Below are 23,140 nucleotides of genomic sequence, written 5' to 3'. Positions count from 1 at the left end.
CGACCAATTTTTGGGCACTCCGAGACTTTCATGAATGCAGACTTGTAATGACCCTCCAGAGTACGTTTTCTTGTGTGCGACTTATTCTTGGACATTCGCATACCTTCAGAATTTCTTTTTTGCCAATTGAGATCATGACATTTTCGACTTTTAGAAACTTCATTGGTCGGCAAATGCTTCTTTGGCACCTGTAGACTTTTAGGAATATTTGGTGCCAATGGAGCTGATAACATTTCAAATAACATTGCTATGAAGCATGTTTGGTTTGCGACTGAATTTGGTCACTCGAAGACTTTCAGGAATTTTTTGTACCAATGCAGATAATGACATTTTTGACTTCCAACGACCCTCGAGTGTCCATTTCATTGGTCTGCGACAGATCTGAGGCATTCGCAGACTTTCAGGAATTTTTGGTACCAACGGATATAATGATATTTTTGGCTTCTATGGATCGTCAAGAGTCCATTTCATGTGTCTGCGACTGATTCTTAGGCTTTTGCAGACTTTCAGGAATATTTGGTGCCAATGGAGATAATGTCATTTTTGACTTACCGCGGGCTTAGCGCAAAACAGTTGTAACTCAATTTAAGCAAATTTTAAAGGAGCATGAAAAAACTTTTTAAAATTTTTGTTAATGAATAAAAATGTTTTATTTTAGGAAAATATATACATTTTAGTTAAGGAATTAGAAACAAAATAATAAAAAGAAGCAAATTATTTTTGAAAAAAGATATTTGAATAAGTTCAAGTTACAACCGTTTTACAAATAAAATTTTGATAATTTGTTATATATTTTTTGTGCAAAAGGGTAGTATCTCAAGTTACAACTGTTTTCCGCACAAATTTTGAGCAAATTTTATTATTTTCTTTGTGCAAAACGGAAGTATCTCAAACTCATATCTTTTTTGTAAGATTTGATAATTTTATAAAATAAAACATTACTTCTAAATCAAGATTATAAAATAAGTGCAAGTCATTTTTAAATGATGAAAAAATGAATGTAAGAATAATCAGTGATAAGTTTGAAGAGAATGAATGTCCTCAATAGAGAATAATATAGCATATACCACTTTATTTAGAAATATATTAAGGGATAAGCTAAAATTATATATTTTTGATGGTTTAAATTATAAATTTATATGCTATTCTATAGAATGGTATAAATGCTATCTTAGACACATGTACATGTATTTCAAAATAAAAAGTAAGGTTTAGCCACCCTTTCAGCTGCTGGGCATTTAATCCTTACCCCAATTGATATTATAAAATTAAGATCTTCAATTTTAGCAAAATCATTCAAAATTTTTTAGATTTCAAAATGTTTTAAAGGATAATTACGCTGGCTCTGATCTTTACTGGTTGCATGATAGAATGTGTGACACCATTAGCAGGTTTACAGTTTCAGCTGTAGCATTTGAAAAATATTTGTTTGGAAATATGACAGAGACACCATAACAACTGTGAATACAAGGTCCTCATAATGTGTCTTGACTTAAAGCTACCGTCTCACTGACATCCCGGCAGAGCCCCGGTAGACGTCCGGGGTGATCCGGGAACAACCGGGGTATGACCGGGAACAACCGGGTACATCCATAACTCTGCCGGCAAAGACCTGGATGATCCGGGAACACCCGGCATTCGACCCGGATGGAATTAAATATTTAATATCACCGGGGTGGCCCGGGATGATCCGGGAAGTATAGCTTTGCCGGATTCATCCTTAGCTCTGCCGGGACTGACCAGGGTTACACCGGGGAAGCACCGTAGCTCTGCCGGCACAAACCGGGGATGATCCGGGGTATGATATAGACCGTAGAGCTACGGTAGAGCTCCGGTGAATGCCGGCAGAGCCCCGGAGGATGCCGGCAGAGCCCTGGTGGATGACGATGGAGCTACGGTTGATCCAGGTAGAGTCCTGGCAAAGCTCAGTTCATTTCAAAAGAATCACAACAATTTGCGATGATTGCACTTGTTTGTATTAAAACCCTTCCCATTTCCCTTCTATCCAGTATTGCATAAGGATTTTTTTATTTTGTATTGCAAACAGTGACAACATATGGAACTGTTGTTTTCTCGATCTTAGAAATTGCGATCAGAAAATTTTTTATACATGCAATATTTCAGATACTAATATGTGATATCAGTTTAAGATTTAGATTTTATTTGTGTTTTCATTCATAGATTACCATATAACTTGTTTCTTGTCATTGATTCATATTCAGGTGAGCGATATTAGGGCTGTCATGGCCCTCTTATTAGAGATCAAGATGATAACATTAAAATATTAGTCAAAATCATATTATTTTATATGTGCTTGTAGCAGAGTAAGGAAAACAGCATCAAATCTACAAATAAACATTAAAAATTTAATTCTAGTCTCATCTTAATTTTCCAGTCTTTAGTTTAGGCATTATCTTTATTTTACAACCATGAGTAACTTCATATTTTAAAAGAACCTTTTAATCAATCTCAATGGTTGATATTTCATAGTCAATCAAATTATGTAATCCCTTTGTGGAATTGATTGCATTATCTTCCCATCATTATAGTCAGTGAAGACAGCATATTTTCCTTTATCTTACAAAATTCACTTACATAAATATTACGCTATACATTAAGAAGTCCCCCAAATTTGCTCGGCCAAAGCAGCATTCAAGCAGAGCACTAAATTATCCAAAGCAATATAGTAAACATAATATGCCGCAAAACATCGTTATGTGCACTTCAAATTGAGAATACCAATCATTAAGTTTGCTCTGTCAACTAGGTTTTCCGGTTTAGCATTTCTATACTATAATTAAGAATCTTAGTTTTCTGAGCAGGCTAACCATTAGAGCAGATCATGTTTGATTCTATATTGAGGAATGCTCCCAATGATTGATTAGCCAGCTCGGCATACTAGCTAAGCATTTATTTCACTATAGGTAAGAATGCCCTGCTAGATTTGAACCATTTTTTAGCTAGATGCACATTCCAGCAGAGAATATTTACACTATATTATGAAATGCCCCGATATATTGCTCTGCCGGCTAAGCATTCCAGCAGTTAATATTTTATACTTTATTAAGAAATACTCAGCTGAATTGCCAATATAAGGTTTATTTTGCTGGCTGAGCATTTCATCACAGCTCTTTTAACTCTATACTCAGGAATTCCCTGCTGATTGCTCTGGCAGCTTGGCATTCCAGCAAAACATTTATAACACTGTATTTAGAATTCCCGCTATATTGATCTATCAGCTCTACATTTCAGCAAAGCATTTTTATGCTATATTTAGGGTGGCCCTACTAGATTGCTTAGCCAGCTGAGCATTTCAGCAGGGCAGTTATTGCTTTATGCTTAGAAATGTTCAAGCGATTTTGCAGAGGATTCTTAAAAGTATTGTTACAAAATGTTTCTAGAAAGCTAAGCGTGCAAAAATTCCTGAACGTCTGCGAGTTCCCAAGAATAAGTCACAGACCAAAGAAATAGACTCTCGAGAGTCCGAATAAGTCAAATATGGATTTATCTGAAATGGCACCAACATTTCTGCAAGTCTGTGAGTGCCCAAGAGTGAGTCGCAGACTAACGAAATGGACTTTGGAGAGCCCCTAGAATTTCAAAATATCATGATCTCAATTGGCATGATATAATCTTGAAAATCTGCAAGTGTTCCAGAATCAGTCGAAGACCAAAGAATGGAATCTAGATGGTCACTCCAAATAAAAAATGTAATTATATCCATTGGTACCAAAAAATCCTGAAAGTCTGCAAGTATCCAAGAATCAGTTGCAGATCAAAAAACTTGACTCAGGAAGGTTTTACGATGTCAAAAATGTCATTACCTCCATAAGCACCGAAATTCATGAAAGTCTGTGAGTATCCCATAATTAGCTGCAGATAGAAAATGGACTCTGGAGGGTCAACTGATGTTATCAATGTCATAATAAGCATTGACACCAAAAATTACTGAAAGTCTACAAGTGCTCAGAATCAGTCACAGACCAATGAAATGGACTAAGGAGGGTCCCTAGAAGTAAAATATAGCAGTATCTCAGCTGCCACCGAAAATTCCTGAATGGACTCTGGATGGTCTCTAGATACCATTATCTCCATTATATGAGTGTCTCATAATCAGTCGCAGACAAAAGAAATGGAGTCTTGATGGTCCCTAGATGTCAAAAATATCATTATCTCCATTGGCACTGACAATTCCTTAAAATCTGCGAGTGTCTCATAATCAGTCGCAGACAAAAGAAATGGACTCTGGATGGTCCCTTAAGGTATAATACAATTATCTCCATTGGCACTGACAATTCCTGAAAGTCTGCGAGTATCTCATAATCAGACGCAGACCAAATATTTGGACTCTGGATGGTCCCTAGAAATAAAAATAGTCATGATTTTATTGGCACCAAAAGTTCTTGAAAGTCTGCGATTGTCCAAGAATAAATTGCAGACCAAACAAAAATGTGATCATCAGCGTTGGCACAAATATTCCTGTAAGTCTCTATTGCCCAAAAATCAGTGACAGTATACTCTTTTATTTCAGAATACTCTGCTAGATTGCTCTCTCTGCTGAGCATTTCATTTGATAATTTTCGCACCGTATTTAGTTATGCTCTACTGGATTGCTCTGCCAGCTGAGCACTGCAACAGAGCAATTATTGCACTATATTTAGGAATGCCCTGCCATATTGCTAAACCAGCTTTGCATTCCAGCAGAGCAATTTTACACTATATTAAGGAATGCCCTGCTAGAATGCCTAGCCAGCTCAGCATTCCAGCAGAGCATTTATACTATCTTGGAATGTCCTGCTAGACTGCTCTGCCAGCTTGGCATTTTAGCAGAGCAATATTATACTATGTTTTAGATGTCCTGCTAGACTGCTCTGCCAGCTTGGCATTTCAGCAAAGCAATATCATACTATATTTTAGATGTCCTGCTAGACTGCTCTGTCGGCTCGGCATTTCAGCAGAGCAATATACTATATTTTAGATGTCCTGCTAGACTGCTCTGACAGCTCGGCATTTCAGAAGAGCAATATTAAACTTTATTTTTGATGTCCTGCTAGACTGCTCTGCCAGCTCGGCATTTCAGCAGAGCAATATTATACTGTATTTTAGAAAGCTGAGCATTGCAGCAGAGCAATTCTTGCACTTAATTAAGGAATGCCCTGCTAGATTGCCGAGCCAGCTCAGCATTTCAGCAGAGCATTTAGCACTATATTTTGGAATGTTCCGCTAGACTGCCCTGCCAGCTTGGCATTACTGCAGAGTAATTTTATACTTTAAGAATGTCCCGCTGTATTGCCTAGCCAGCTGAGCAATCTTTTAGAGCATTTTCAATATATATTTCCGCATTCCAGCAGAGCAAAATGCTCTGCTAGATTGCTCTTCTAGCTAAGCATTCCAGCAGAGCATTTTACTCTATATTTAGGAATTTCCCTCTTAATTACTTTGTCAGCTGAGCATTTCAGCAGTGCATTCATACACCTTATTTTGTAATGCCCCGTTAGATTGCTCTGCTAGCTCGGCATTAAAGGAAAACAATTTTATAGTTTGTACACTATAAATAAGAAGGCCCCGTTAGATTGCTTAGCCAGCTGAGCGTACTAGAAGAGCATTTTTACACTATATTTGGGATGTTCCGCTAAATTGCTTAGCCAGATGAGCATACCAGCAGAGCATTTTTACACTATATTTTTGGAATGCCCCATTCAATTGTTCTGGCAGCTCGGCATTACAGGAGATCAATTTTATATTTTTTACACTATATATCAGAATGCCTTGCTAGATTGCTTAGCCAGCTGAGCATTCCAGCAGTACAATGCTACACTTTATTTTGTAATGCCCCGTTACATTGCTCTGCCAGCTCGACATAACAGTAGAGCAATTTTATAGTTTTTACACTATACATAAGAATGCTCCGCTAGATTGCTTAGCCAGCTTAGCATTCCAGCAGTGCATTGATACACTTTATTTTGTAATGCCCCATTAGATTGCTCTTCCAGCTTGGCATTACAGAGAGCAATTTTTTCATAGTTTTTACGCTATATATTAGAATGCCCCGCTAGATTGCTTAGCCAGCTGATTATTCCAGCAGTGCATTGATACACTTTATTTTGTAATGCCCCGTTAGATTGCTCTGCCAGCTCGATATTACAGTAAAACAATTTCATAGTTTTTAAACTATATATAAGAATGCCCCGCTAGATTGCTTAGCCAGCTTATCATTCCAGCAGTGCATTGATACCATTTACTCTGTAATGCCCGTTAGATTATTCTGCAAGCTCGGAATTACGGAAAGCAATTTTATGGTTTTTACATTAAATATAAGAATGCCCCGCTAGATTGCTTAGCCAGCTGAGCATACCAGCAGAGAATTTTTACACTATATATAAGAATGACCAGTCAGATTGCTTAGCCAGCTGTGCATACCAGCAGAGCATTTTTACACTATATATAAGAATGCCGAGGTAGATTACTTAGCCAGCTGAGCAGAGCATTTAACACTATATTTTAGAATGCCCTGCTAGATTGCTTAGCCAGCTGAGCATACTAGCTAAGCATTTTAACACTATATTTGGGATGTTCCGCTAGATTGCTTAGCCAGCTGAGCATACAAGTAGAGCATTTTTTCACTATATTTTTGGAATGCCCCGCTCGATTGCTCTGCCAGCTCGGCATTAGAGAAAAGCAGTTTTTTAGTTTTACTATATATAAGAATGCCCCGCTAGATTGCTCCGCCCTCTGAGCAATCCAGCAGCACAATGATTCACTTTATTTTATAATGCCCAGTTACATTGCTCTGCCAGCTCGACATTACAGTAGAGCAATTTAATAGTTTTTACACTATATATTAGAATGCTCCGCTAGATTGCTTAGCCAACTGAGCATTCCAGCAGAGCGTTTTTACACTATACAGCTATATAAAAAATGCCCAGTTAGATTGCTTAGCCAGCTTAGCAGAGCATTTTACAGTAAATTTTAGAATGCCTCGCTAGATTGCTTAGCCAGCTGAGCACACCAGCAGAGCATTTTTACACTATATTCTGGAATGTCCCGCTCGATTGCTCTGCCAGCTCGGCATTACAGGAGAGCAATTTTATAGTTTTTTATACTATATATAAGAATGCCCAGCTAGATTGCTTTACCAGCTGAGCATTCCAGCAGAGCATTGATACACTTTATTTTCTAATGCCCCGTTAGATTGCTCTGCCAGCTCGGCATAACAGAAGAGCAATTTTATAGTTTTTACACTATATATTAGAATGCCCCGCTAGATTGCTTAGCCAGCTTAGCATTCCAGCAGTGCAATGATACACTTTATTTTGTATTGCCCCGTTAGATTGTTCTGCCAGCTCGGCATTACATGATAGCAATTTTATAGTTTTTACACTATATATTAGAATGCCCTGCTAGATTGCTTAGCCAGCTGAGCATTCCAGCAGAGCATTTTTACACTATACATTTATATAAAAATTCCTAGCTAGATTGCTTAGCCAGCTTAGCATTCCAGCAGTGCATTGATACACCTTATTTTGTAATGCCCCGTTAGATTGCTCTGCCAGCTCGGCATTAAAGGAAAACAATTTTATAGTTTTTACACTATAATTAAGAATGCCCCGCTAGATTGCTTAGCCAGCTGAGCGTACTAGAAGAGCATTTTTACACTATATTTGGGATGTTCCGCTAAATTGCTTAGCCAGATGAGCATTCCAGCAGAGCATTTTTAAACTATACATTTATATAAAAATGCCTGGCTAGATTGCTTAGCCAGCTTAGCAGAACATTTTTACAGTAAATTTTAGAATGCCTCGCTAGATTGCTTAGCCAGCTGAGCATACCGGCAGAGCATTTTTACACTATATATAAGAATGACCAGCCAGATTGCTTACCCAGCTGTGCATACCAGCAGAGCATTTTTACACTATATATAAGAATGCCGAGGTATATTGCTTAGCCAGCTGAGCATTCCAGCAGAGCATTGATACGCTTTATTTTGCAATGCCTCTTTAGATTGCTAGGCCAGCTCGGCATTACGGAGAGCATTTTTACACTATAATTGGGATGTCCCGCTAGATTGCTTAGCCAGCTGATCATACCGGCAAAACATTTTTACACTATATTTGTGGAATGCCCCTTTAGATTGCTCTGTCAGCTCGGCATAACAGAGGAGCAATTTTATATTATTTACACTATACATAAAAATGCACCGCTAGATTGCTTAGCCAGCTGAGCGTTCCAGCAGTGCAATGACACACCATTTTGTAATGCCCTGTTAGATTGCTCTGCCAGCTCGGCAATACAAGAGAGCAATTTTATAGTTGTAACACTATTTATTAGAATGCTCCGTTAGATTGCTTAGCCAGCTTAGCATTCCAGCAGAGCATTGATACACTTTATTTTGTAATGGCCCGTTAGATTGCTTTGCCAGCTCGCCATTACGGAGAGCAATTTTATAGTTTTTACACTATATATATATCAATGTCCTGTTAGATTGCTTAGCCAGCTGAGCATTCCAGCAGAGCACTGATACATCTTATTTTGTAATGCCCTGTTAGATTTCCGAGCCAGCTCAGCATTACAGTAGAGCATTATATTTTTTACACTTTATATGAGAATGCCCGCTAGATTGCTTACCCAGCTTAGCATTCCAGCAGTGCAAAGATACACTTTATTTTGTAATGCCCCCTTAGATTGATCTGCTAGCTTGGCATTAAGGAGAGAAATTTTATAGTTTTTACACTATATGTAAGAATGCCCCTCTAGTTGCTTAAGCCAGCTGAGCATTCCAGCAGAGCATTGATACACTTTATTTTGTAATGCCCCGTTAAATTGCACTGCCAGCTCGGCATTACGGAGAGCAATTTTATAGTTTTTACACTATATAGAAGAATGCCCCGCTAGATTGCTTAGCCAGCTGAGCATACTAGCAGAGCATTTTTCGCATTTATTTTGTAATGCCCCGTTAGATTGCTCTGCTAGCTCGGCTTTACAGTAGAGCAATTTTATAGTTTTTACACTATTTATAAAAATGCCCCGCTAGATTGCTTAACCAGCTGAGCATTCCAGCAGTGCACTGATACACCTTATATTGTAATGCCCTGTTAGATTGCTCTGCCAGCTCAGCATACGAAGAGCAATTTTACATTTTTAACACTATATATTAGAATGCCCCGCTAGATTGCTTAGCCAGCTGAGCATTCCAGCAGGACATTGATACACATTTATTTTGTAATGCCCCGTTAGATTGCTCTGCTAGCTCGGCATTACGGAGAGCAATTTTATAGTTTTTACACTATATATTAAAATGCCCCGCTAGATTGCTTAGCCAGCTGAGCATACCAGCAGAGCATTTTTCGCACTATATTTTGGCATGCGCTGCTAGATTGCTTAGACAGCTGAGCATACCAGCAGAGCATTTTTTGCACTATATTTTGGATGCCCAGCTAGATTGCTTAGCCAGCTGAGCATTCCAGCAGAGCATTTTTACTATTTTTTGGAATGTGCCCGCTAGATTGCTTAGCCAGCTGAGCATACCAGCAGAGCATTTTTCGCACTATATTTTGAATGCCCCGCTAGATTGCTTACCCAGCTGAGCATACCAGCAGAGCATTTTTTGCACTATATTTTGAATGCCCCGTTAGATTGCTTAGCCAGCTGAGCATCCAGCAGAGCATTGTATAGTTTTTACACTATATTTTGAATGCCCCGCTAGATTGCTTAGCCAGCTGAGCATTACAGCAGAGCATTTTTACACTATAATTTGGAATGCCCGCTAGATTGCTTAGCCAGCTGGCATACAGGCAGACATTTTTACACTATATTTTTGGAATGTCCCTTTAGATTGCTCTGCAGCTCGGCATTACAGAAGAGCAATTTTATATTTTTACACTATATAATAAAATGCACCGCTAGATTGCTTAGCCAGCTGAGCATTCCAGCAGTGCAATTTCCACTATATTTGTAATGCCCGTTAGATTGCTTCTGCCAGCTCGGCATACAAAGAGCAATTTTTAGTTTGCACTATATATTTGAATGCCCCGTTAGATTGCTTAGCCAGCTGAGCATTCCAGCAGAGCATTTTTACACTTTATTTTGTAATGCCCGCTAGATTGCTCTGCCCAGCTGAGCATTACAGCAGAGCAATTTTTAGCACACTATATTTAAGGATGCCCCGCTAGATTGCTTAACCAGCTGAGCATTCCAGCAGAGCACTGATACATCTTATTTTGTAATGCCCTGTTAGATTTCCGAGCCAGCTCAGCATTATAGTAGAGCAATTTTATATTTTTTACACTTTATATGAGAATGCCCCGCTAGATTTCTTACCCAACTTAGCATTCCAGCAGTGCAAAGATACACTTTATTTTGTAATGCCCCCTTAGATTGATCTGCTAGCTTGGCATTAAGGAGAGAAATTTTATAGTTTTTACACTATATGTAAGAATGCCCCTCTAGTTTGCTAAGCCAGCTGAGCATTCCAGCAGAGCATTGATACACTTTATTTTGTAATGCCCCGTTAAATTGCACTGCCAGCTCGGCATTACGGAGAGCAATTTTATAGTTTTTACACTATATAGAAGAATGCCCCGCTAGATTGCTTAGCCAGCTGAGCATGCCAGCAGAGCTTTTTCGCACTTTATTTTGGCATGCCCAGCCAGATTGCTTAACAAAATGAGCATACCAGCAGGGCATTTTTGCACTATATTTTGGAATGCCCCGCTAGATTGCTTAGCCAGATTAACATTCCAGCAGAGTACTGATACACTTTATTTTGTAATGCCTCGTTAGACTGCTCTGCCAGCTCGGCATTACAGGAGAGCAATTTTAAAGTTTTAACACTTTATATAAGGATGCCCCGCTAGATTGCTTAACCAGCTGAGCATTCCAGCAGAGTAATGATACACTTTATTTTGCAATGCCCCCTTAGATTGATCTGCTAGCTCGGCATTAAGGAGAGAAATATTATTGTTTTTTACACTATATATAAGAATGAGCCGCTAGATTGATTAGCCAGCTGAGCATACCAGCAGAGCATTTTTCGCACTATATCTTGGAATGCCCCGCTAGATGCTTAGACAGCTGAGCATACCAGCAGAGCTTTTTTCGCACTATATTTTGGCATGGTCAGCCAGATTGCTTAGCCAGATGAGCATTCCAGCAGATCATTTTTTGCACTATTTTTTGGAATGTGCCACTAATTTGCTTACCCAGCTGAGCATACCAGCAGAGCATTTTTCGCACTATATTTTGAAATGCCCCGCTAGTTTGCTTACCCAGCTGAGCATACCAGCAGAGCATTTTTTGCACTATATTTTGGAATGCCCCGTTAGATTGCTCTGCCAGGTTGGCATAACAGTAGAGCAATTGTATAGTTTTTACACTATATATGTGAATGCCCCGCTAGATTGCTTAGCCAGCTGAGCATTCCAGCAGTGCAATGATACACTTTTTTTTGTAATGCCCCTTTAGATTGCTCTGCCAGCTCGGCATTACAGAGAGCAATTTTATAGTTTTTACACTATATGTAACAATGCCCCGCTAGATTGCTCTGCCAGCTCGGCATTACGGAGAGCAATTTTATAGTTTTTACACTATATAGAAGAATGCCCTGCTAGATTGCTTAACCAGCTGAGCATACCAGCAGAGCTTTTTCGCACTATATTTTGGCATGCCCAGCCAGATTGCTTAACAAGATGAGCCTACCAGCAGGGCATTTTTTGCACTATATTTTGGAATGCCCCGCTAGTTTGCTTACCCAGCTGAGCACACTAGCAGAGCATTTTTCGCACTATATTTTGAAATGCCACGCTAGTTTGCTTACCCAGCTGAGCATACCAGCAGAGCATTTTCCGCACTATATTTTGGAATGCCCCGCTAGATTGCTTACCCAGCTGAGCATACCAGCAGAGCATTTTTCGCCCTTTTACATTGCTTAGCCAACTGAGCATACCAGCAGAGCATTTAAACACTTTTTTTTTGGAATGCACCGCTCGATTGCTCTGCCAGGTCGACATTACAGTAGAGCATTTTTTTTAGCATTTACACTATAAATAAGAATGCCACGCTAGATTGCTTAGCCAGCTTAGCATTCCAGCTGTGCAATGATACACTTTATTTTGTAACGCCAAGTTCGATTGAGCTGCTAGCTCGGCATTACGGACAGCAATTGTATTGTTTTTACACTATATATAGAAGAATGCCTCGCTACATTGCTTAGGCAACTGAGCATACCAGCAGAGCATTTTAACACTTTATTTTGGAATGCACGGCTCGATTGCTCTGCCAGGTCAACATTACAGTAGAGCAATTTTATAGTTTTTACATTATATATAAGAATGCCCCGCTAGATTGCTTAGCCAGCTGAGCATTCCAGCAGTGCAATGATACAATTTATTTTGCAATGCCCAGTTAGATTGCTCTGCGAGCTCGGCATTACGGAGAGCAATTTTATAATTTTTTTCACTATATATAAGAATGACCCGCTAGACTACTTAGCCAGCTGAGCATACCATCAGAGCATTTTTCGCACTATATTTTGGAATGCCCCGCTAGATTGCTTACCCAGCTGAGCATACCAGAAGAGCATTTTTCGCACTGTATTTTGGAATGCCCCGCTTCATTGCTTAGCCAGCTGAGCATACCAGCAGAGCACTTTTCGCACTATATTTTGGAATGCCCCGCTAGATTGCTTACCCAGCTGAGCATACCAGCAGAGCATTTTTCGCACTATATTTTGGAATGCCCCGCTAGATTGTTTACCCAGCTGAGCATACCAGCAGAGCATTTTTCGCACTATATTTTGGAATGCCCCGCTAGATTGCTTACCCAGCTGAGCATACCAGCAGAGCATTTTTCGCACTATATTTTGGAATGCCCCGCTAGATTGTTTACCCAGCTGAGCATACCAGCAGAGCATTTTTCGCACTATATTTTGGAATGCCCCGCTAGATTGCTTACCCAGCTGAGCATAACAGCAGAGATCATTAATTTGAATGCTCTTGCTAGTTTGCTTACCCAGCTGAGCATACCAGCAGACATTTTTTCGCACTATATTTTGGAATGCCCCGCTACATTGCTTTGCCAGCTGAGCATACCAGCAGAGCACTTTTTCGCACTATATTTTGGAATGCCTCGCTAGATTGCTTACCCAGCTGAGCATACCAGCAGAGCATTTTTCGCACTATATTTTGGAATGCCCCGCTAGATTGCTTACCCAGCTGCAGCATAACAGCAGATCATTTAATTTGAATGCCTCGCTAGTTGCTTATCCAGCTGAGCATAGCAGCAGAGCATTTTTCGCACTTTATTTTGGAATGGCCCGCTAGGTTGCTTACCCAGCTGAGCATAGCAGCAGAGCATTTTTCGCACTATATTTTGGAATGCCCCGCTAGATTGCTTACCCAGCTGAGCATACCAGCAGAGCATATTTCGCACTTTATTTTGGAATGCCTCGCTAGATTGTTTATCCAGCTGAGCATACCAGCAGAGCATTTTTCGCACTATATTTTGGAATGCCCTGCTAGATTGCTTACCCAGCTGAGCATACCAGCAGAGCATTTTTCGCACTATATTTTGGAATGCCCCGCTAGGTTGCTTACCCAGCTGAGCATACCAGCAGAGCATTTTTCGCACTATATTTTGGAATGCCCTGCTAGATTGCTTACCCAGCTGAGCATACCAGCAGAGCTGTTTTCGCACTATATTTTGGAATGCCTCGCTAGATTGTTTACCCAGCTGAGCATAGGAGCAGAGCATTTTTCGCACTATATTTTGGAATGCCCCGCTAGATTGCTTACCCAGCTGAGCATACCAGCAGAACATTTTTTGCACTATATTTTTGAATGCCCCTCTAGATTGTTTACCCAGCTGAGCATAGGAGCAGAGCATTTTTCGCACTATATTTTGGAATGCCCCGCTAGATTGCTTACCAAGCTGAGCATAGCAGCAGATCATTGATTTCCCTATATAAATTGCAATGCCTTTTTGCTTAGCTCACTGTTAACTGCTTACTTCTCACATACAAATAATAGTACCTATCCGAACACAAAACATAAATAGATAAATAACATACGAGTTTTGATTGTATATTTTGGATGCTGAGATATCAACAAATTCTTTCTGTTCTATCATCAAACCATCTTTTTTATTTTCTTTCTAACATATCTATGTGTGCTCCTCTAACAAACATTTCAGCATTTATACTTGACAATATAGCGTCTTTACCATAAGCCTTAATTTGCTGTTCAATCATAAAGTAAAACTTGTGATGCTGAATTTTGAACTATTCTTTCTAAAGAAAACAAATCTGTCATTGCTTAAATCGGTGATTACGGGATGTAAGAGAAATTGTAATACTGTAGTTTTTGTTTCCATAAACAAGTACAATATGCCATATTCATTCACTAATTTTGTTGTCATTGCTTTCAAAAATGTACTCTCTTTGGTATTCGACACGGCCTTGTCTTAAAATTTATATTACGTAAATTATATTTTTAATGAATTTCTATTCTTAGCAGCTATTTACACATTTTTCCAAAGTTGTAATAAAGAAAATACTTTAGTAATATTCATTGGCATGGTAATTATTTCGTTCCTGTGTTCTTTCATCATTGCTTTTTTATGTTTCCATTGTAACTGTTTCTTAGGAACGTATTTCCGGAAGACTCACAGTCAAAAGATGCTTGCTTTTGTTAAATGATATGCTTGTATTGTCGGCGAAATTTTCTTTATAATATTTTAACTCATGTGGTACACTCAGGTACAAACGCTCATAATCAAGTAAATGAAAGTGCTCTAATGCACGAGTTATCACGTCTTGTGCATAACAGGCGGCAATTTTCCTCCTTGTTTTCCCGGGCTTCTGTTTTAAGTTTCTTTTGACTGGAATGTTTGCTATCAATGTATTTAATTTCTTTCGTATGAAGGTAGTTAGAAGCCAATTTCCAAGACCCTCCTGACGGCAAAACTTCATAAGAAATTGCCTTTATAAACTTTGTTTCCCATACGTTTACTGGTTCCAGTTTAATAATCACAATTGAGACACTTAGTTTTTTCTCTCTCTTTATTTTATTCATGATATTCTAACTGATTGTGTTTTTACTTACTAGACCCGCTGAATCATGTTCGACACCATGTTATGAAATTTTGTTCATGAAATTTGCGTGCAGGGGTACATTACTATTATAAACTATAGGGCATATAATGTCAGTATATGTCGACATTTCGTCTGTAGCAATCTTCTGATCGCCCTTTGATTTGGTAGTAATTATTATCAGTCTAAATTGTTTCATACTATGCGGGAACGTGTAGAGTACACTCATTAACAAACTGTAGCAGTAAAGTTAGTTATTAAATATGAAACAATATTGACTTATTGCCTTACCGAGTGCATAAGCCGCATTTTTTCCATCTTATCTATTGTTAAATAAAACATTTTTTTCTATAGGAGGCCATGATCTTCTATCAAATGTTGTTTTAATGAGTGCGTTTGTTTTATGTAATTTGTAGACTCGATTATATAGCAATATATTGTCCGGCTGCACGAGAAAACTGTCATATATGATAGGAACATTATTCCATAACTGATCTTAAGTGTAAAAGGCTTATTCGGATGATTGTATTGACTGCACGAAAGTACATCTTCGTTATAAAGCAATTTAGATACCACGCAATATTCATCTTAAGAAAATATCCAAAAGGAAATCATCAAGGGAACGTTGCTTTATTAATAAAGGACTATATTTAGAATAGGCTATATTTAAAAATGGCTATATTTAGAAAGGGCTATATTTCGAAAGGATATAAAGAAGGGGCTACTCGTAATTAGAAAGAGAAATTTTGAACAATTTCAGAATCAAATGTTCATGTTAATATTTATAGATATTGGAAAAAAATAACTTACAATATTTTGTTGAAAATTTTGTATTGATATTTGTTATAGAATAATAATTAAAGTTGATGAAAGATCTTGTATGGAAGATTGTTGCGGGTTACATTAACTTAGATGTTATTTTTGTCAATATAAGATGTAGTTCCATCAACATCCAGCATTGACACATGAGAAATATATTGCCTGTTTTAAATTTAAAAAGAGCAAATTAAAGATAATCTATAAATATAATTGAATGAAATACAAAAAGGTGACACAAATTTAATTTATTTTGTCCATCGCAACTTTATTTTTTAGTTAAAGATAATTTTTAGTTAAAGGTCGAACATAGTATTAATGAATTAACGGTTGATTTGCCTTAAGAAACACTCCAATTTTATCAGTCAGTTTAAATTTTGTTTCTCTTTTCGATCATGTGTGCTAGGTGGTTATTTCGATCATGGTGTTCTAGGCGGTTATTTCGGACATTGTATCATTTAAGATCTTGTGGTCAAGCTTTTGATTTTATGGTCAATTTGCCATGTCATCCATTACATGTACTATCAATACCTAACCACAAAAGACCCTAAAATATGCAACGAAAGAATGCGATTTTATTGATGTTCAAACCAAGGGTTTTTTTAAGTTACAATATTTTGAACCTAAAGTGTTATATTGAATTATTAATTCTATTTTTATTTTAATAATTTGTGTATGAGCATATCTAGGAGTCAATGTGTCTCTTTAAACAAATCACATCATTTTTAGATTTCGTAACTTGGTTTGATTTTTTTTCTGTAACTTAAAGTATTTTTCTTATAACTTTGATCATATATAATTAATTAATATTGGATATAAAATTCTCTAAGAATTGTTCGTTTCATAGACAATGCGCACAATTAAATTTATTGATAAATGAAAGGCATTTCAATGTATAGTATTTGTAAAAACTGATTATTACGATTGTATTAATATTCTGGAATTGAACCAATTGTCGCGTGCGAGTTGCCCATTACCCGGTGGATTTAAACTCCTATGGGTTATATACTATAAAGCAATGGATAAGTTAATGCGATCGTATCGTAGTTAAGTGACATATCGTTTTTGTCTTAAGCTATCGCGATAAATTAATTAAGGTGTTTTACGTTTTTATATGTCACTGCGGTTTGATCTTTGGGTTAGATATTTTTGCGGTTTTATGTCTTAATTTGGAATTCTCACACATGGAATCCTGTAAGGTTAAAGTTTGCTTGTGTCAATAAAAAACCGATGACTTTAAAAAAAGTATTAAAAACTGTTCTATGCATGATACAACCGCATTATAATAATTTGATTTAAGATGCTTAGTTTAAATATATTTCAGTTAATAATATATTTAATATTTTTTTCATTGTTTATTAATGCACTAACGCTAAATTTTTGAACAAATATGCAGTTGTTAAGTGAACGAATTATGAAGTTACAAATAACATAGAAAAATGAGTAAAACATGGACAACTAGCTTATACGGATGATACTTATCATGAATCTAGTCATAGCACTATTCTTTTACCTAATTTTAAATCTTGAGATTCGCATTATTAAAAGTTCTTTAATAATTTCATCCAGTATTATTATTATTAGTTATATAAAAATTTAAACTAATGTGAATATAGAAAATAATTGAGTAACATTGTAATAATTTACAAATCACAATAATTTTTAAAAAATATTAGAAACGAAATGGAATATTATTAAACTATTTTATTATGAAATACTTAATTCAAAACCACGGACACAATAATTACAATTTTTCAAGTTTTAAGCATTTAATCTTTTAACAACGCTATCAAAATAGATAATGAAATATCAACTAGCCCGCAAATTGAGACTTTAACCCTCAAAATTTGACAGGGAGCATACGTTTTATCATATAAATTTATCAGCTAATGAAATTCCATACTGCTACTAATCGCATATGACAAATAAACTGTCCCTTATACAGGAATGTACACGCAAGCTCGTAGTTAATAATGCTTTGTTAGTAGAAATATAATTATCTTATATAATCAATCTGTTGTTATAAAAGGCAACGCTTTTGCTTAAACTTTGAAAATGATAGTGAAAGAATTGTCATTTTTTTAATGATTTACAACATACTTTTGGCCTTTGACTATTAAAAGTTTCCAGGGACATATTTCGATTCCCCCCTAATTGTAATAAATATACGTCTTGTATTTTTACTCTATATTTTTTTCTTACCTTTTGTACTTTGTAAAACATCATTTTTTAATTTGTATTATGTTTAATTTAATTACAAGCATTCTGAATATCTAGACAATGATAAATATTTTTATACTTATTTTCAAATTTGTCTGCAGACGCCCAGGAAAATATAAAAAGGGTTGTTTCTATTTGATGTCCTAGGGGAAATAATTAGCTTATTTATGTCGGTTTTGATCAGTTTTAATTGATTTTAGTTACAAACATGTCGGTTGAGTAATACAGACCATTAATATAAACCATAAAATGATTGCTTGCAACAGCTTATTAGTAATATTATTATGAAATTTATTAATCAATTTATCCATATAACAGAAATTTCATTGTTTTGAGACATGCAATATTAAATATTCATTATTTTTTTGTTTTTAAAGGTTCCTCAGTTTGTGAATATGAATTGGTATATAACCCATTTTTCCCAAATATTGTGTATACCAATATGTTAAGTCCAGGAATAAAATCACAATTTTATCATTTATTTTCTTGTGCGATATTGAATATAGCTTTTCGATCTATTATTTTATTAAAATAATCATTTTTATTTTGGCTAAATATTGTTTGTATAAATCAGTTATCTGGTTAGTAAGTTTCAAGTTTATATATCATTCAACAAAGTTAATGTTTCAATATATCAAAATATGCAATAGTTTTGTTAAACACAATCAAATATTGACCTTTGTGTAGTCAGATTTTTACTCTTATTTGTAGACTTATTTATGTCATAACTTATGATCATATTTAATGTTACAGTAAATACCCACCAACAACGTATTTTTCCGACAGGATGCTTTTAATGGTGATAATTCATTTTATTGGCATGTACCTATATTATTATACCCTAGGTATTAATATGATATTAAATTATAAATTAAAACTAACAAAACTGTACTAAAACTACATACCGACCAGGAAATAGGCGCGTTATGTTTTGCATTATGACAATGTGATTTTAAATTCTCTATATAATGTCCCCCAGGATGTTCATAAGTAAATGATTGAATAACGAAGAAAAAAAGGGAAGATAATTATATACTAGAATATGATGTTAATTCTTCATTGTAAAGATCACCTTTAATTAATTGGAAAACAGAATATAAATATGCCATTAATTTATGACTTCTCTAGCTCAAACCTTCAACATTGTTACCTCTAATTTAGATCACCCAGTAACGTTTTGTTTAATTTCTAAATATATGTCGCTGTCATGAAAAAATAGTGAAAAAGGAGCCCATATATCTACCGCGTGCATTACACTTTTTGTTGAAATCAGACACAAACTTTGTTGAACATTTGTCTTCATTTAAATCAAATATTTTGAAAAATGATCCATTTTAAAATGTAAATGAAACGTTTGTATATATGTATGTAAGTACATCACATTCATTTTCTATTATAGAAATACTCTAAGTGTAACAATTTGGATTTTTAAAGTGATATGCAATTTGAAACATGTCGTTTCAGTTTAATTTAATACATCAAAAATGTAAATGTATCTCCTCTTTAACAAAATTATAAAAAAACTTTTCTGATATACCATATATTGAATTAAATTGTACTCATTCGTTAATAATGTAAATGATATTGGCTTTTGGGGGTCGCAATGTGTTATTGTCATTAAATAATTTATAGATACACTTATACTATATCTAACAGATGTAAATATCACATGTGATATTAACTGAAAATATAATTTTTTATCTCTGGAGCCTGGTCAAGTCAAATATTTCAATACAGACATGGTATCTGATCGTAGGTGATGTGATTAAAGTGGCAGTTATTTGTTTATCTACAAATAGCAAAGTGCTCCCGGGGTTTTGACACACTGAAAGGTGTACGTAAATACAGTATTTTCTCACCACCCAAATATTGTCATTTTTTCTAACTAAGTTTGTACACAACCGGCTGTTTAGGTATTTTCTCTAAATGGACACGATACAGTTTAAGAAATAATTGATAATAGATTGAATCATAGACATTTAAAATTCATAGAGAAATTGAAAGTTTTTGGCATACATTTTTATCAAAATATATACATTATGTGAATGTTTTAATCCTTAAAAAATGTTATTTTAGTACATATAACTGAATGAAAACTATAATTACAAAAACTAATAAGCATCTCAGATTTCTAACTCATTTCGGTTTACTCTATCAGAAAAAACAATACATTTTACTTTCCAAAAATACTCAAAGCTTACAAATTTCCCTTTTCAGTTATAATCATGTGTATTTTAAAAGCGTACATATCTTCAATAATAACTAGCTATCACATTGAAACTTAACTTATTTCAATTTCAAAAATATTATTCAACTATCTGTTAATTGTTAATAGAATTAACTTCTAAAACACATCTGCTTTACTTTTATATTTTGATCAAGAAATAATTTAATATTTAATCCATATTTTACTATAATCAAAGCGTCTGGATAATATTTTATGACGTCAATACTTACCACCACTGCGTTCCCTTGTGACGTCGCTTCTTCCCTGTCGTAATTTGGAACAACAAAAGTACCAATAAGCACCAGGGTACAAATTTCATGTTCCTAATTGTTCGTACTTTTTCTTAACACTGTCACAAAATTGTCTTTTCATTAACATTTAGCTCGTTACGTAAAACGTATATTTCACGTCCGAAATTCGTTGCAGAAAAATATATATTTCCCGACAAAGAATTTAGTAATCACAATCTTTATCAGAATTATTTGACAATTAACTTTGTATTGCTTATTACGATATGTCCTTATTTCAGTGAACAACACGGAAAACCGAGTAGCACTATCACTTTCATTCGCTCGGACACTTCTGAGAAAACTTAATGAAGATATTTCGAAAGGTGGCGCTCCTTAATCATTTGTAAACAGTCCAACAGCAGCTCAAGTTGCTTCACTAATGCCTTGTTTAAATTGTCAATCAATTCTTTTTATACAACCCTCTTAATACGTGTCCATTTATAACAATAAATTCTGTTTAATGATGCTTACATAAACATTCTGTTTTGCTTGTTGTTTTTTTATTTATATAATTTGCATTTCTTACACGTTACCTCATATTTGTATGACATTTCATAAACACTAATGAAAATGCTTCACAACTATGAGAAATAGTTATAAAGTTGTTAAGTATGTTTAATAAACATTTTTTATGAAATACCCAGATGGTGAAATATCGATGTTAAGCGACGATTTCTTTTTATTGTGGTTTTTAAAATTCGCAATTTTCGTCTGTGTTGGTATACCCGTTTTTAAATCACTTAAGTTTTCATTGAACGTTCTTAAACCCTTTGATGTATGGAAGTTAGTCTTTTATTTTTCCATGCACCATTCATTCAAAATTAACTCAATATTACTTCAGTTATTTTCTTCTTTTTTTCTAAACCGTAAAATACATAATTGACATTCTTTATAGTTTACAGATTTGTCTTATGTTTGCGTGCGTAAATCGTTTAAATAAAGTTTCCATTTAAATATCATTTAGTTAAACGCTTAAAAAATCCTTTTTAAGTTTAACACTTTGGCTATTAACTCCCTCTCTTTTATCCAGTTATCAATCCTTCAGAAGGCATCTTTCTTCAGTATAAACGCCGTAATTAAATGCTTGTCCGATGACACGCAAAGTTGTATCTGACACCAATAATTCAATTATAGTCAAAAACTGGCCACGTATATTTAAATGGTTCAGATCATCTATTGGCACGAGAAAAGCTTCGATAGCCGTTCAATTACATACAATCGATTGATCTACTTCATTTAACTGGGTACTCCAAAATCGCTGGATTTCTCAAAAAAATACTTATATACAAACACGAAGAACGGTTTTGCTCGATTTATAATTGCTCTCTAGAATACACGTTTAATTAACAGGGATTGTTTATTAATTGGCACAACCCTGCCGTTTTGATTATTTCGAAAATCCCTTTGTAAATGGAAGGTTAGAAAGTGCGAATAGAATCTTTCCCGCCTTGGGCATCTAGACACACGTAAAAATTCCAGACAAATACGTAGCACCAGGTCCTATTTCTTGCCAACGTGATGATAAATCCTGTTTTCAAAACAAACAAAATGTTACTTTAAGAAAATACCCCGCAATTATAGCAAGTCACAAATCACCAAAAGCCATCAATTTTTCTTAATGCTTAATAAGAGCTAATTAACTTGTATAGGAAATCTCGATCAAATATCAACATTTCTTATGTAATTTAAAATGTTTCGTTACGTTATCAATTTATTCAAATCTTCACATATGATTGGTGAACTAACTACAAAACACTTTTGACGGATGAAGAATATTTGCCAAATGACTTTACACGTTCCCCTGCTTTAAGAGTCGAACAAACCAATAAACAAGATTTTTATCGCATTTTTGGGTTAGCTGACTTGTAAAGTTAAATACATCTAAATACACTATATGGACCCGCCCCCTTTTTGGCTAAATGCGCCGCTTTTTCACACACACACACAAACATACACAGAGACTTTTTTTACAATTATAAAAGTAGTTTCTATCGGATTCTTGTAAATTAAAGCAGACTGGGAGAACGCTTTATGTATGCTTATATTTGTAAGTCGGGAATTCCTCAAAGCTAACAAGTCAATTCCGTTAATGGTGATTTAATATGTTTATCAATGATTCTGTTATGTCTTTGATACAAACTATTCATTTTGCGGGAACAACGAAGCGAAGAAGTCAGATATGAACCGGAATTATTTATTATTATTCATACATTCATTCATGAATCAGAGAGAAAAAAATATACGTTGGTGTGCGATGTATTTTTATACATGATTCATGTAGTTTTCCAACATATAATAGAATATTTTTTTTATAACTGTTTATTAACTATCCCCGCATGGTTTGATTTAATGGGTATTTGATGTTATTTCCCCCCAAACCCCCCAAAAATGTTTAATATCTAAATTCATTCGCATCACTCAATGCAGATTTACCTCCATATTTCTGAACGCATTTGTACTTGTATACAGTGAGTCCATTTTTTTTCAGACCGAATCCCAATCAAC

The 23,140-nt window shown here is 35.5% G+C and overlaps 1 protein-coding gene across 1 annotated transcript in view; it reads right to left on the bottom strand.

Annotated features, from left to right (window-relative positions):
• Positions 1–20,809, bottom strand: part of LOC132743289 (protein Wnt-1-like) — a 64,968-nt gene extending 44,159 nt beyond the window's left edge. Inside the window, exon 1 of the mRNA XM_060731826.1 lies at positions 20,576–20,809. Within this exon, the coding sequence (XP_060587809.1) occupies positions 20,576–20,664 (89 nt within the window). The 5' untranslated portion in view covers positions 20,665–20,809. The remainder of the gene's footprint in view (positions 1–20,575) is intronic.
• Positions 20,810–23,140: the final 2,331 nt, after the last annotated feature.

Source organism: Ruditapes philippinarum, unplaced genomic scaffold (assembly GCF_026571515.1).
Source record: "Ruditapes philippinarum isolate M1 unplaced genomic scaffold, ASM2657151v2 ctg331_1_1_1_1, whole genome shotgun sequence".
Lineage (NCBI taxonomy): Eukaryota > Metazoa > Mollusca > Bivalvia > Venerida > Veneridae > Ruditapes > Ruditapes philippinarum.
The sequence above is the reverse complement of the archived record's forward strand: the minus strand, read 5'-3'. Positions and strand labels throughout refer to the sequence as shown.